General features: G+C 43.5%; 1 protein-coding gene across 4 annotated transcripts in view; it reads left to right on the forward strand.

Moving 5' to 3' along the window:
* PAK1 (p21 (RAC1) activated kinase 1) overlaps window positions 1-15,951 on the forward strand; it is a 99,278-nt gene extending 83,327 nt beyond the window's left edge. For all 4 annotated transcript variants that reach the window (XM_078390207.1, XM_020810954.3, XM_072993494.2 and 1 more), the window contains 8 exons: window positions 1,475-1,538; window positions 2,284-2,332; window positions 2,959-3,071; window positions 8,541-8,658; window positions 9,081-9,180; window positions 10,191-10,387; window positions 13,427-13,564; window positions 15,161-15,951. In XM_078390207.1, the coding sequence (XP_078246333.1) occupies window positions 1,475-1,538; window positions 2,284-2,332; window positions 2,959-3,071; window positions 8,541-8,658; window positions 9,081-9,180; window positions 10,191-10,387; window positions 13,427-13,564; window positions 15,161-15,247 (866 nt within the window). In that variant the 3' untranslated portion in view covers window positions 15,248-15,951. The remainder of the gene's footprint in view (window positions 1-1,474; window positions 1,539-2,283; window positions 2,333-2,958; window positions 3,072-8,540; window positions 8,659-9,080; window positions 9,181-10,190; window positions 10,388-13,426; window positions 13,565-15,160) is intronic.
* Window positions 15,952-16,175: the final 224 nt, after the last annotated feature.

The raw sequence follows: 16,175 nt of genomic DNA on the forward strand, positions 1-16,175 counted from the left end.
TTTGGGTTTCTGTGTATCTGGATATGGACAGACAAGTATCATTCATTGCTGTCTCAGGCGACAGAATGCCATGGGCTGCCTTGTAATGTTAGCGTAGCTACAGCAGTGTGCATCTGGAGTATAGATTAGTAATTTGACCGATGTTATTTTGCCATCCACCTCTGACTCTTGCAGGCTTGGCATGCAATTTGCATAATGGGGGGCAAATTTTAATTACCGTACAGAGGAGGTAGAACCTCACTAGCCAGAATCATATTGGTGATAGCGCTATTGCACAAATGATGGTGGCAAATTGCCACTTTTTAATTAGATGCTGGGTTGTTTTCCTTGGCGTTGGTTGTTTTCTGCCATCAAGCTGGGACCAACTTATAGTGACCCTAATAAGGCCCTGAAGGTAAGTGAAGTCTTTAAGGAATGGTTTTACCAGTCCCACTCCCCCAGTGAGTTTCCATGTCTTAGTGGGGATTTGAACCCTGGTTCTCCAGAGTCACAGTCCATCACTCCATCCACTACAGCACATGGGGTATCCACACAATAATCATGCATGCACAGGTATATCTCCAGTAAGATCCTCAGTAAAAGCATCATATGAAGAACATCTATCCTATAAACCACAGACCTTGAATGAAACAGAGCCGAACAGACCACCATATATGTAAAAAAAAGTATGATCTAGTAGTTCGTACTTGTCAGATTGTTCCAAACATTTGTCACCTTTATGTTAAGGGAATAAATACAGTGGTGCTTCGCTTAAGGACGATAATCCATTCCAGGAAAATCGCCGTTAAGCGAAAACATCGTAAAGCAAAAAAAAAAAAAAACCCATTGAAACGCATTGAAACCCCTTCAGTGCGTTCAAATGGGGTCAAAACTCACCATCCAGTGAAGATCCTCCATAGGGCAGCCGTTTTTGCTGCCTGTTATGCGAGGAATCCATCCCAGAAAACAGCGGGGAGCCATTTTGTTTACCCGGCGGCCATTTTGAAACCGCTGATCAACTGTTTTAAAATCGTTGTTTTGCGAAGAATCGGTTCCCAAAGAAGGGATCTGATCATCGCAAAGCTAAAAAAACCCCATTTAGACCATCGTTTTGCGATCACAGTTGCAATCGCAAAAAGGTCATCGTAATGCGGTTTAATCGTAATGCGGGGCAATCGTAAAGCAAGGCACGACTGTATTTAAGTTGCTTAAAGGCTACGAAGTTCATTGAAGAGTTTGTTTCTTTGTGAATTTCCGATGCATGTTTTTCTTTCTTTGTCTTCTGACAAAGGAGACAACTCAAAAAAGCTTAGCAGGCGGGCTGAACTGTGTTGAACCGAGATTTTACAAAGGGCTCAAATAGGTGAGCTCATGTTCTGCAAAATTTATCTTTAAATGTGCTTGCAGGAGAGGTGTGCTGTCTTTCCAGAAGTCTTTGTTTTTGTCAAAGAACAATAAAACCCTAACTGTAAGTGTTGCTTATGCTTTTTTCAAGGAGGTATAGTCAGCGTGGGGGACCCCAAGAAGAAATATACAAGTTTTGAGAAGATTGGTCAAGGGTTAGTATATTGATGCCAACTTCCACCTCTTCTGCCTTCAATATGAAACACACGTGTTCGTGGAGTTGCTAAAAATACTCTTTTCTTCTGTGCTAAAGTAAACTTTGCAGCCGCATTGGCATGGGGCTGAATTCCACTTTTCTTTGCATACAACTCTAGCTTCTTAAATGAAAATCAGAGTGTAAGAGGCCTCTTGACCAATTCTGTGATTCCTTGTTGTTGTTTTTTAAGTGGAGCCTAATTTATAACTAGCTGCAACTTCTCCCACTTCCATTTAGTTAGAAATAGAAATTTACAAGAGATGCAGGTGATCACACTCGTTTCACTATCATACTCCTGCAAGCTACGATGGGCTTATTGCTCCTTCACCACCCTTCACTTTAGGTGGCTTAGATACCAAAATTTATCATCATCATCATTGTGTGTTGTCAAGTCAATTCTGACTTATGGCAACCCTTGCCAGAGTTTTCTAGGTAGAGAATATTTAGAAGTGTATTACCACTCCCTTCCTCTAGGGGCGCTCTGGGACTGAGCAGCTTGCCCAAGGCCACCCAGGCTGGCTCTTTCTGGGGAGGCACACTGGAGGAATCGAACCCCCAACCTCTTGCTCCGCAGCCAGATACCACTCAGCTGTCCAGTCAGCATACTGAAATGTATATAGCCATAATATTATGTGCAAGCATATGATTGGCAAATGATATATGAGAGTTTTCACTAAAGGTTTCCCTCTTCTGTTTTCTTTTAGTGCTTCAGGTACTGTTTACACAGCAATAGATGTAGCCACAGGGCAGGAGGTAAGTGGCTGTCCGATTCTGTGCCTAAAGTGATTTTTTTGGGATGAAAGGGGCATATATTTGAACCCAAAAGACTCAGATAATTACAAACGTAGACCTGCAAGGAATATTCAGAATGTTTATTTTATTGTACTTTATTTTTAGGCCGCCTAATAAGGAAACCCAAGTATTAAAAGACTAGAATTAAAAACATAATAAGTTAAGCATAAAAAAACCCAGTTAAACTCTACACTAATTAAAATACAATTAAATAAACAAAAGTGAGTCAACAGTAAAAATGATCCTAACTTTAAAAAGGCCTTCCAGGGCTTCAATCCTGATTGTTAAAAGCCTGCCTGAAAAAAAATAACCGGTCTTCAGCTATGGGTGGAAGGATAAATATGCTACATGGCTACAGCCACTGAGATATGAAGTATATAAAAATGTGTGCCTTCCATTTGAAACCGGGCATTGTTTCCTGGGATAAATGATCCTAACCTGGTTGCAGGTTTACCCCCAGAAAAATCACACTTGTGGAGGCTGAACACATCGGGTTATGGATTTTATTCAATCTTGGGAAGGAATAACGAAAGGAATAACTTCGTAATGGGTCTCCTCCTCTTCCTTCCTCCGTCCCGACATTTCAGGTGGCGATCAAACAGATGAACTTGCAGCAGCAGCCCAAAAAAGAGTTGATCATCAATGAAATCCTTGTCATGAGGGAAAACAAGAACCCCAACATCGTCAACTATTTGGACAGGTGCGTTTTCAGTCTTGGGAAAAGGAGGTTTGGGAGTCGGTTATTGTTTAGACGGAAATCAAGTGTGAGGAATGTTCTTATGGATGGTGGACTTGAACTGCGGTTGATAGCGGTCTCTCTCGCCTTCCAGGAGGCTAAACAGCCTGGAACCTATGTCTCTGTTGATTCCTTTTTCCTTCAGAGATGGGGCACCTCCAGCATCCCAGGCCGCCCCCCCTCCAGCTCCATCCCTCTGCAAGAATCTCCATTATTATTATCATGAAATTGATAAACAAGACTCTAGATGCATCCTAACCAGTGCTGAATGGAGTGGAACTAGTACTTCGCGGGATTTCGGGACTATCTTTCTATTAATGCATCTTAGAACGGCATTGGCCTTTTTTGCAGCCACATCACACGGTTGGCTCATAGTCAGCTTGTGATCTACAATTCCAAGATCCTTCCCCCTTGTCTTATTATGGAGCCAGGTATCCCCCATTATCATGGCAAGTTACAAAGCTTTCCCATTGGGGAAAGGCACAGGAAGAAGCAATGTTGACAGCTCTATGTAGCTTACTGGAAACGCTCCTTTATCACAACTCCTCAGTTGGACATCCACTATCCTCACCAAGTGAGAAGCTGTGACAAGGTAGGACGTGACATGTTTTAAATAAATAATCTGGTTGGAACCTCTCTTGAGGAAAACTGTAGACAGACAAAACCCAGGTTCCTTTGGGAGGTGGCAGTTTTCTGAAAATAAACCTTTGGAGATGAAGTAAAGGATAGGATTTTATACATATGAAATCTGTTCCAAACCAGATTATTTAATTGTCCACAGGGGGAAAACAAATGAGAATCATCCATCCAGATAAACTAAGTGTTATTTTTAAAAGTCTGAAATGGGTTGTTGTAGTTTTTTTGGACTGTTTGGCTATGTCCTGGAGGTTGTTCTTCCTAACGTTTCGCCAGTCTCTGTGGCCAGCATCTTCAAAGGACAGGAGTCAGAACTCTGTCTGTGCTCTGCCTGTGCTCTGTCTTCTGACTCTTATCCTCTGAGGATGTCAACCACAGAGACTGGCAAAACGTTAGGAAGGAAAACCTCCAGAATACGGCCAGACAGCCCAGAAAACCTACAACAACCATCAGATCCTGGCAGTGAAAGCCTTCGAGAATACATGTCTGGAATTCTTTGACTGTTTCAGTTTACTTGCTCTGTTTCCTGTGGTCAACAGAGAAGGTATATCAAGTCCCCTTCCTGCTAGAAAACATTTTTTAGGAAGAGCAACTGAGACAACATTTTCTTTGAAGTGTTAAGATAGTTCATAGATTGGCTTTATTCCAAGGTGGCTGTTGGAAGAGGAGATGAATTTCAGTGGGATAATGGGTTCTAGGAACAGACAGATGGAGTGGCTATGGGCAGCCCCCTCAGCCCTGTCATAGCAAACTTCTACATGGAACATTTCGGAAAACAGGCCCTGGCTTCGGCACCCTTCACACCCACAGTCTGGTTCTGATACGTGGATGACACCTTTGCAATTTGGAACCACGGTGCAGAAAAATTGGAAGGATTTCTAAACCATCTCAACAGCATCCACCCAAATATACAGTTCACCAGAAATAGAGGGCCAACTCCCTTTCTTAGATGTCATGGTCATAAGCAGAACTGGCCTCCTATTGGGACACAAGGTCTACAGAAAATCCACCCACACAGACCGGTACCTACACAAAAACTCCAACCACCACCCACGACAAAAAAGAGGCATAATCAAAACACTGGCAGACCGTGCAAATCAGAACTGTGAAGCTCAATTTCTCAGCACTGAACTCAACCATCTGAACCATCCCTAAAGGCAAATGGCTACTCCAAAAATGAAATCACAAGAGCCATCAAACCAAGAAAACAACACCAAACTGAAGAGTCAGAACAGCCACCCACAAATAAAAGTATTTCTGCCATACATCAAAGGGTCACGGACCGCATGGGGAAACTCTTGAAAATATATGAAATCCACTAAATTCAGAGCTTGCAGAAAGTAACTTGTTTGGGCTGCAACTCCGAGAATCCACCAGAGATTCGGAGAGTTTTGTAACTTTCTGAACCCCTGGCTTTATATACAGCGCCTATGCCTGGCGGTGGCAGCGATTGGTTTTGGAAAGGAATAGCATTCTCGTGCTATCTCAATAGGAGCCTTCGCGAATACAATAGCATTCTTGTTTAGAAAACAGTCTCTTGTAAAAGAAATGTACATATCCCATGTTTGACCCAATCCACTTCGAATTAAACCGTTGACTCAGGTGTTTAGAGGAACATTTTGTCCTCTTAACAACCCACACAGCAGATTTCAAAGATGTTAGCTTTCAAAAAAAAAATCTCTCGTCTCCTGCTTCGTAATCTAAATAGGGTGGTCGTTTTTACAGCAACATAACCCATCTGTTCAGAATACACTGAGGCCTTGTTAACTTGATGCCAGGATCCAACCTCAGTGGAAAAAAAAATTAAAACAGACAAGGGGCTTGTGCGGTTGAGAACCTGCAGCCAGTTGCTGGCTTTAGCCAAGACTTGTAGCCGAGCCAGGATATCGTTAAGATAAATAACGCAGCATGAATATCTGTTGAAAGCATAGAAATTCAGGTATGCACTTATAGCAGTCTATTCTCTTAACAAGCCTGGCCTTACAGCTTTTGAACATCCATGGCCACTATTTGCTTTGAAGTTTATTCTGGCAACTTTATAATGTACTAATTTCCTTATTATTTTTTTTTAAAGGCAAACCAAATAGAGATTCCCAGCTTTGCCACAGTATTCGTTTATCTGCATTCATAGTTGTGCTCACTTTTTCTCCTTCTTCCCAGCGGATGTCCGTTGAGCAGATGCTGGCCAGAAGGTCATAGCCATAGGATGATGCTCTTTCCTTGCCATCTTGCGCTCAAGCTCTTTTTTGGCTCTTCTTTCTCTGGTGAGAGAGGAAGATTCACGCTGCTCCGGATATTTTCTTTCTTTCCGCCCCAGTGGGACAGGAACCCTCGATAGAGCTGCTGGTAGCGTAACTCTGTTCACGCTGTCTTTGGGATTATATTGCTGTCTTTTGGTTGTTCCACAAGCAATTCCTTCTTTATTCGCCCCCTTGCTGCTCTTCTTCAGTCACAATTCACATATGAAGTTCTGTATTCTCAAAGGCATGAATTACTTGAGGTTTCTTTTATGTGACTCTTGTAAGCTGCCTTGGAAGTGTGTTACGAAGACAGACAGCTGGAATTCAAACGTGTTCAATCGGTATTCAGCTTCTGTAGAGCTAGAAGATTATAAAGTATTTTCCTCTTTTTTTCCCCCCTAGGATGCTGCTAACAACATCACATTGTGGCAGTAATGAATAATAGAACAGATTAGTTTTATGGTCAGAAAATGATGATGATAGACGGCTTGGCATATAGCAATGAGCAATGCAATGAGTTCCTTAAAATCATCATCATCAAGTCAAGATCTTATGATACTTTTGGACAGACACATTGAGCATAATACAGTAATAGAATGAAGAAATGTCTGGATAAATGACATTGCAATTCCTTCAGTGATGTCAGAATAGTACAGTAGGATCCCCATATCAATGGGGGTTCAGTTCCAAAACCCCATGTGGATGCTGAGAAATATGGATCATAGCAAACATTGCAAATGCTATTCTCTCTTGCTTTCTCTAGTGGTCAGTTCTGGTAACTTCATCTTTAAAAACATATTTCTAGGATTTTTCTTTTAACCATGGATAAGTGAATCAGCTGATCCTGATCTTGTAGATACGGGTGTCCTACTGTGCATTGCTCCTGGGAAAATCCATTCCTCCCCTGTCTACGTCTGAAAACTATAGCTTAAACTCAGAGAAAATGGACAAGCCTGATACCAGCTACTCAAAAAGACCTGGGGCTTCAGCTCTCCAGACTACCAGGGTTAGCCAACCTTGCTATTTTATCTTTAGCGTCTCATATTTAGGAGGCATGTGACCGAGAGGATTTACGGTCCTTCCTAAACTTCACAGAGCTATTCTAAACATTAGACAGATTGTAGCTTGGCTTGGTTTTTAGCTAGTTGCGGTCCAAAAAAGGTAACTTTTCTGGACTCTGTTGTCCGTGATGTTGACTGCGTGGCCACCATAACAATGCATGTTTTCCCATAGAATGAAATGGGATACTACTCTACATTGCCTGCTCTTAGTTTATGGGGAAGGGAAGTTTAATAATCATCTTAGTACTGAATATATCTTTGTTCATAGCTGCACACCAGCATACTTGGAGAGAAATAAGGCTTGGGGATTTTATTACAGTGGTGCCCCGTATGACGATGATAATCTGTTCCATAGAAATCAGTTTAGCGAAATCATCGTCGTGCGAAAACCAGTTCCCCGTTTAATGCGTTCCAATGGGGAAAATACCTCATCGTTTTGTGATCGCCCATAGGGCAGCCATTTTGCGAAGCGCTGATCACCTGTTAAAATGGTTGTCTTGCGAAGCATAGGACCCGAAAACATAGGCAGCCATTTTGCGAAGCTGTTGATCAGCTGTAGAAATCATTGTCTTGCGAATAAACGGTCTGTGAAGCACGGACCAAATCATCCTCCAGCGAAAATCGCCCATTTGAATGACTGTTTTGCGAATCGCTATAGCAGTCGCAAAAAGTCATCGTTATGCAGATTTGCCGTTTAGCGGGTTTGTTGTCTAGCGAGGTACCACTGTACATGCCCATATAATGCCTTTGGGAGATGAGGGCAGCCTGCGTATTGCCTTCCCCCCAGTGGAGATCATTTCGATAGCCATTTCCTTGGAAAGATATTCACTGTTCCTGCATCAACACACAATCCATAGTTACACTGTGGAATTCACCAACACAAGATGACAGCATGGCTGCTCCTAACTATCTCCAGTGACACATCCTTACCCTTGATGATCTTGAAGCTGCCTTGGGTCGTCTTTAAGGAGAAAGGCAGAGTAAAAATATTTCAAATAAATAAATAATTTTGAAAAACCACCTTTCTAGTTCCTTCATTGCTGCCCTTCCAAGTCTCAGCTGCCTTCATGATTTCTTGGCGGCAGTCTCCCTTTGGGTTGAAAACTGAACCGAGAAAAGCAACGGCTCTTTTTCCACTGCAGGGAGAAACCTTTACTATCCTTACAAACCTTCTATTTTTCAGCCCCTGAGTCTTTCTCCCCCCCCCCTCTCCTGGGTGCTCTGATAGATTAAACACAAGGTGTCCTTTCATTTTACCCTCCCGGTGAGTCAGGGAGACGGAGGAATTTCCTGCTGGCCATCTGGCGAACGTTATGGTCCAACGCCACCTATATCTGACATTCTGGCGGCTCCCGAACACTGACGGTTTGTGCTGCTGGTTCATTGGGTGTTTAAAAATAACTCTGTTCTCAGACTTGGCATTCAGAGGTGTGTTTATGGGGACGCCGGCAAAGGTAACACAAGGCCCTTCTGTTGTTTCTCTGCCTTACCCGCAGTTACCTCGTGGGGGATGAGCTGTGGGTCGTGATGGAGTATTTGGCCGGCGGTTCCTTGACGGACGTGGTGACCGAAACCTGCATGGACGAAGGACAGATCGCCGCCGTGTGTCGGGAGGTAAGAGTTTTAATTGTACGTCTTCATTTCCAGGGACCTGCCGTGTTTCCTGATGGGGAAGAGGTACGTTGCAGAGTTCTAGAGAGAAGGAATCTGCGTTTGCCCAATGGCAGTCATTTTGTGTGAATTCTTGGAGAAATAAAAAAGACACATATGTTCTGACTGCTCTTGCTTCCTTTTTACGAAGAAGGGTTGGTGTTTCTACTGCAGACCGTCTCATCTGTGCCTTAAATGGCCGAGTGGACACGACTTAGGGGTGACAACTCAACAAAATTTGCCCCATCTGTTGTAGTGTGACTTGGTATCAAGCAACCCGTTTATACATTTCTCCTCTCTATAGTTCCATCATTTTCCATGTTCCTTATTTCATTAATTATCAGGGTATATTTTCCCCTTCTCTCCCTCTCTCTCTCTCTCTGCAGTGTCTTCAGGCATTGGAATTCCTCCATTCCAACCAGGTCATTCACCGGGATATCAAAAGTGACAATATCTTACTAGGAATGGATGGCTCTGTCAAGCTAAGTATGTGGATGGGGGAATACAAGAGAACTGTAGGAACTAGAAACTCAAAATATTACTTTTATTGGAATTTTTTATTCCACATATATTACATATATCCTACTTTTCCTCCAAGGAGCTTAAGGCAACACTCCTAATTTGCATGTTTAGTTTTTATAGGTTTTTCAATTTTTTTAAACATTTTTCTTAATTTTTATAGGGTTTTTTTCCAAATTCATTTTAAAAAAATTAATGCAATGTAAAATTTGGTACAGAGGATTTTTGTTAACTAAAAAAAATACAATTAGCTGGGGGGAAAGGGTGCTTAATTGAAAAAGGTCCTCTTCCATACTGTAGTGACAAAAATATATATGTATACACGAAAATGTAAAATGTAGTTGGGTATCGGGGTTCTGATGTATGCATGCCAGAAATGCACCATTGTACATGCCCTAGAGCAGTGGTCCCCAACCTTTTCTGAGTTGCGGACCGGTTGAGGGGGTAGGGTCTGTTCATGGGGAGGTGGGGTGCACAGGCAGAGGGGCAGGGAGCACTTGTGGTTGGGTGGGACGCCCGTGTGTGCAGGTGGTGGGCTGGGTGGGTGGGTGGGGTGGGGCGGGGTGGGTGGAGATCCGTCTCCACGACCCGGTCCTGCCATGGCCACAGTCCTGCACGAGGCCACGGACCAGGGTTTGGGGACCTCTGCTCTAGAGCAGTGGTCTCTAACCTTGGGCCTCCAGATGTTCTTGGACTTCAACTCCCAAAAATCCTGGACAGCAGAAGTGGTGGTGAAGGCTTCTGGGAGTTGAAGTCCAAGAACATCTGGAGGCCCAAGGTTGGCGACCACTGCTCTAAAGGACTTTCTGAGCAACATGGTTTTTGAGAATCGGGGACAAGAAGACCCAAGGGCGACAGGGAACTTCATAAATGGCTCCACGGATCAAGTGCCACCTACCGGCTTCATTCCTCCCTCTCCAGCTTTAGACAGTCAGTTTATGGAATGGTCTGAGCTCATGGTTTCTTCTTCTCTGCAGCTGACTTTGGTTTCTGTGCCCAAATCACTCCCGAGCAGAGCAAACGTAGCACCATGGTGGGAACGCCGTACTGGATGGCTCCTGAAGTGGTGACGAGGAAAGCTTACGGGCCCAAGGTGGACATCTGGTCCTTAGGGATCATGGCCATCGAAATGATTGAGGGGGAACCTCCATACCTCAATGAGAATCCCCTGAGGGTAAGCTTTGACAGAATTTCTCTTTTGGCTTGGCTCTTTCTTTCCAGGAGGCGATCTCCAGGTCGTTTCCCATTTAGAGTTGAGCCATGCTTGGCCTTCCTTTTAGCTTAGAGAAGCGGGTCCTTGCTCAGTAATAAAACTGTTATGTTCAGAAGGACCCAAGTTCTGTCACCAGCATTGATGACATCTCAGAGGAACAGCTCCTTACCTGGTGAGACACTTGCACTTCGGACAGGCGATGCTGGAGAAAATAATCTGAGCTGCTTTAAGGCAATCTTCTGCATTTCCTCATGCTTAAATTATAAGAAAGATATTTTTGGAATCAAATCCCTGGTGGCCTTAGGGTTTGTCTGAATGACTGGCCGAGTGAAAGGAGGCCCTGCTGTCTCCTTTCTACTTCTTCATGAAGCCTTGGATCATCTGTCTACCTTCTGGTTTCAAACTCTATGCATCATCAAGTCTAGCCCTGGTCAAAGAGACAGAGTGGAGAATCGGTGAGAGCTGGACCATAAAGAAGGCTGACCGCCGAAGAATGGATGCTTTTGAACTGTGGTGCTAGAGGAGGCTCTTGAGAGTCCCCTGGACTGCAAGGACAACAAACCTATCCGTTCTGAAGGAACTCAACCCTGAGTGCTCCCTGGAAGGACAGATCCTGAAGCTGAGGCTCCAGTACTTTGGCCATCTCATGAGAAGAGAAGACTCCCTGGAAAAGACCCTGATGTTGGGAAAGTGTGAGGACAAGAGGAGAAGGGGACGACAGAGGACGAGATGGTTGGACAGGGTCACCAAAGCGACCAACATGAATTTGACCCAACTATGGGAGGCCGTGGAAGACAGGAGGGCCTGGCGTGTTCTGGTCCATGGGGTCACGAAGAGTCGGACAAGACTTAAATAAACAACAACAACAAAAATGTTTATTACCGTAAACATAGCAATTTCAACAAAAACAAATAAGGCATTCCAGGCGTTAAGAGGTTCAACATTTTTACTAAAGAATCATAGAACGCTTATAAGACAAAGTAAGCGAGTGAGCCTCAGTTCTGAACTGAGGGCCGTAGCTTTGATTCCCCCTCTATGACCAATTTGACACCTCTTAATTAAGCCTAATTATTTTAAGGGTGGCCTAACAATCTTTATCAGCCCACTTAAGTTATTTAATCATATGTACCAGTCAATGTTCTAACACCTTTGGACAATTCACGTCTATGGTCATTCTTCAAGGGCCAGAAGCATTGCCCCACTGACCAGTTCAGAACTTCTGTCATTTAAGGCATCTGGCTGCAGAGACAGAGGTTGGGAGTTCGAATTCCCCACTGGGCCTTCTTGACAGGGGATGGAGTCGATGATTCATAGGGTCCCTTCCAGCTCTGCCGTTTTAAGGTTATTCTCTCTTTCTGTTTCCTGACCTCTCTGGGGTGGTTCTCAAAACATAGCCTTTCCCTCCTATACTAGTTCACGTCAAAATCCTGAAAATGATTAATCAAATACCTTAATCCAAATGATTGATTGTAAGGACACTATGATTTATTCCTGTTTCCTGCTATATTCAATAATCTGGTTTACAAATGCTTATGTCTACTTAGGTCTAAAAACAGAAAGCTTCGTAAAATCTAAGAAAGACGGGGGTTTCAAACTTTCTATAAAATGCGGTTTCCTACGTGTGTTCTGCACGCCGTAGAGAGAATGTTAGCTCTTTCTGAAATCATAAAAGCCTGTCTCTGTCTGCTGAATGTTGTCGTCATCCCTTCTCAAATCAGTCATTTTATTCGTGTCGAGCCTTTCCATAAATCATATGCTCAAAGCCGTTTACAAGAACAGAAAAAAATCATCTTACTGAAGAAAGATCAGTACACATTCATAATAAACAAATAAAGCATTCAATAACAAAGCTTAGCAGTAACACAACAAACATCAATAGCGTGACATGTGGGGAAAGCATGAGTCACAAATGAGTTAATCAATCATTTCGTTACGTTAATTATTGAAATGGAAAAGAGCCTTTGTTAATTGCCAGCAGCAAGGAAAAAAGTAAGAGAAAAATCAGCAGCAGCAACAAAAGGCAGGGCCACGTGGTTCATGCCAGGTGTTGGTGAAGTTTGGAGGGTCAGCAGCTGAGCGCAATGGGCTGTATGTGTCTTTCTCCACCCTTATTTCCTACAACAACCCTATGAGGTAGATCAGCCTGAGAGAGAATATATAACTGGCCCAAGGTTTCCAAGTGTCCCGAATCCTGTGGCTTATATATAGAGGTCAATATGTAATGGAGAAAGTCACAGTAGTGAATTGTCACAGGCTGAACGACACTGCTGGGGGGCAATGAGGAATACAACTAGTGACTCTTTAATTGGGAGCAATTTGCTGCTGTGATTCCTGCTGTTGCATTTATACCAGCCTACATAAGGTGCTGACCAGTGAACTTCGGGGTTCCCTTCAGCCAGATCCTCCCAAGTTCCAATGCCATGTTTTGATCACTGCACTGAACCGACTCTGTAGCGAAGATTAAGGTACATGATGGCATGCTAATTTGGAGAAGAAAATTTCAGATGTAGAAAACTAGTATGTTTGGTGGTGGTGGTGGGTGGGAATGATTCTACTCTGGACTTACACCTAATATATTGACTTGCTCTTGGCAACACACATTATGGGGAGGTGTTCAGTCTTGTGAATCCTCCACCTGTCACCTGAAGATCCCAGTTTTATTACTTTGGCATAGCCATGTGTTTCTCCTGGATGCATACCTGTGACTTCACTGCAGCTATAGTCCAACATAGCATGACTTTTCTTTTTAAATGTAGCAAACGGTATGGCATTGTTGATTGGGTACACATACCGTGATTCACGAGGAGTATGTCTAACAGCCTCCAGGGTCACAGCGAGCCCCACGATCCATTTTTGTCTGCACGGTCACTTCATATTTGCTTTCCAATTTCCAAAGTCACTGTCTTTGTGTTTCTGTCTCTCATGCTTTGGGCGTACAATAAAACACAAACTGGACTCTCTTTCCTTCTCATACGTATGGTGGTTGTTTTTATTTTTAAGGCTTTGTATCTCATTGCTACCAATGGCACCCCAGAACTGCAGAATCCAGAGAAACTTTCTGCCATATTTAGAGACTTCCTGAATCACTGCCTTGAGATGGATGTGGAAAAGCGGGGATCAGCAAAAGAACTCCTTCAGGTAACCCTCATTTTATCGAAATCCTTTGCAAGGGGAGTGTTCATTTGTTTGCACCAGTGTACGCAACTTTTTGAGATGGGGAAGAACCCTATGGAGTTGACCTTTGGTCTAGATGTGTGGGGTAGAAATCCAATATAAATAAATAAATAAATACTGGCATTCCCAAATTAACCAGGGTCACATCCAACTCCTGATACCAACGTAAACTTTCTGCTGCTCTGTCCAAATTTGGGAGCCTCGCAGTGACAGTGGCAGGGGGTGCTAAGGTAAGGCTCCATTAGATTCGGCCCATTCAGATCAGTGGAATTGACTCACCAAATCCTCGTGGATTCAATGGGCTCACTCTAGTGCAGTTTACTACCTTAAACGACAGGATCTTGTCTAGTGGCGTATTCTTTGCTCCTTTCTTCACCTCGTGGGATGGAATTGCAGCTGAATACCGTGTTTCCCTGAAAATAAGACAGGGTCTTATATTAATTTTTGCTCCAAAAACACATTAGGGCTTATTTTCTGGGGATATTTTAATTTTTTTCATGTACAACCATCTACATTTATTCACAGTCCTGTTCTCTTCTTCTGGATGGAGGGCGGGCTTTCATTTCACTGCGACTTATTTTTGGGGTAGAGCTTGTATTGCGAGCATCCTGAAAAATCATACTGGGGCTTATTTTCAGGTTAGGTCTGATTTTTGGAGAAACGGCGTAACTCAGGGCAGAATAAGGGAGAATCAGGTAACAGATGCTAATTGAGGTAGAATCAGATGACAACTGAACTTTTGGATTTCCTGCAGTGGAAATCTCACAATTTGCCAGATTGTTTCTTAAGAGTGAGCCTAATGGACAGAGGAACTATCAGTCCCATAACCTTTGTAGCATCCCTGGAGTTTAGCTGCTCCTACCCATTTCCTCCTCCTTCAGAGGCAGATGATCACTCAAGAGGCTTACCAGGTGAGTGCTAAAAAAAACCCTCCTTTCTATGCACTTAAATCTCTTGACTGCAGCTCTCAAAATTCTGGCTGGGGAATTCTTGGTTAATTCCGGGGGCTGCAGTGCAAGAAAATCCCCAAAGCCTCACGCCTGACGACTACTAGAGAGGATTTAGTTAGTTGATAATTGCAAAGAATGTAATACAGTGGTGTCTCGCTAGACGAAGTTAATCCGTTCCGCGAATATAGCTGTCTTGCGAAAACATTGTCTAGTAAAGCGCGGTTCCCCATTGGAATGCATTGAAGTCTATTCAATGCGTTCCAACGAGAAACTCTTCATGTAACGAAAATCGTCCATAGGGAAACATTGTCTTGCAAGCGCGGGTCCCCATTGGAATGCATTGACAGCTACTCAGTGCATTCCAATGGGGATAATCGTCGTCTAGCGAAAATCGCCCATAGGAAACCATTGTTTTGCGAAAACCCATCGTCTAGCGAATTCTTTGTCCCACGAGGCAGTCGTCTAGCGAGGCACCACTGTACGTGATACATTGCAAAGAATGTAAACCAATTCTTCATTTATGACTAGTCTGCCTCTATAAGTGCCATCGTTGGCTAGTGTGGGTTAGTTTCTCCCCAGTGCTAAAGCATTTCGTCTTCTTCCCTTGCAGCACCAGTTCCTGAAAATCGCCAAGCCCTTGTCTAGCCTCACTCCTCTGATTATTGCGGCCAAAGAGGCAGCCAAGAACAACCACTGAAGCATTTCCCAGTGGATGCGAATCGTTGTGCCAAGTCCCTTGTGATTTTAACCTTTTCTTCGGTGATTTTAGAGAGGCTGGAACCTTTTTTTTTACCGTTTTCCAGAGGACTTTTAATTCTGCCGTGATCGGGATCATGGAAACAGTTTGTGTCAAAGACTCGAAAAATGGACACGTGGCGGGGGATGTCCTTCTACAAGTGTGACTTCCTGTTTGAGATAGAATTTGTACACTTAAAAAAGTCGTTAAGAGATTATTTGGTCCCAGCAGATGTGCTGCGAAGCCAGTATGCTGTTTTTTTTTTAATGTCTTGTTTGAAGAAATTTGTGGAGAGAGGAGGAAAATATGAACCTTTTTCAACCATGTTTTTACTAATGAGCTTCTGCTACCTGGGTCCCCCGGGAGCCCTGTTCTTAAACTACTGAAAGTCTGCCACGGTTTGGATTACTTGAAAGTGAAGCTAGGGAAACAGAACAAAGGGACAACTTTTATAATCTGAAGGGCAGTAGAATTTCTTTGAACCACCAGACGTGTGGACACTGTGCATGCAGACAGAGAAGGCGCGGAGATAGTTAGAATGAGCCCCTCTTCATTTGTCAGAAGACATTAATGAATGAGCCTAATGCTGCGTGTTTGATCGTGTGTGTGTGTATGTGTGAAATTAATTGCCCTGTGATTAAATTCACATTACTGTTTCCACCGTTCTGGTTTTCCATCAACTTTGTGTGTTCTTTTTATTACACCAGCGATGGGGAATGGACCTCCAAATGGTGTTGGGATTCCAGCTGCAGCCCGCATGGCTGAGGATGGGGGATGATAGGAGCTGTAGTCTATAACATCAGGAGGAAGCCAAGCTGGAGAAGGCAACAGATCTTAGGTTGTCTGCACACTGTATTTCTTTACATTCTTAAAGCCACTCAACTCCCAA

Source organism: Pogona vitticeps, chromosome 3 (assembly GCF_051106095.1).
Source record: "Pogona vitticeps strain Pit_001003342236 chromosome 3, PviZW2.1, whole genome shotgun sequence".
NCBI lineage: Eukaryota > Metazoa > Chordata > Lepidosauria > Squamata > Agamidae > Pogona > Pogona vitticeps.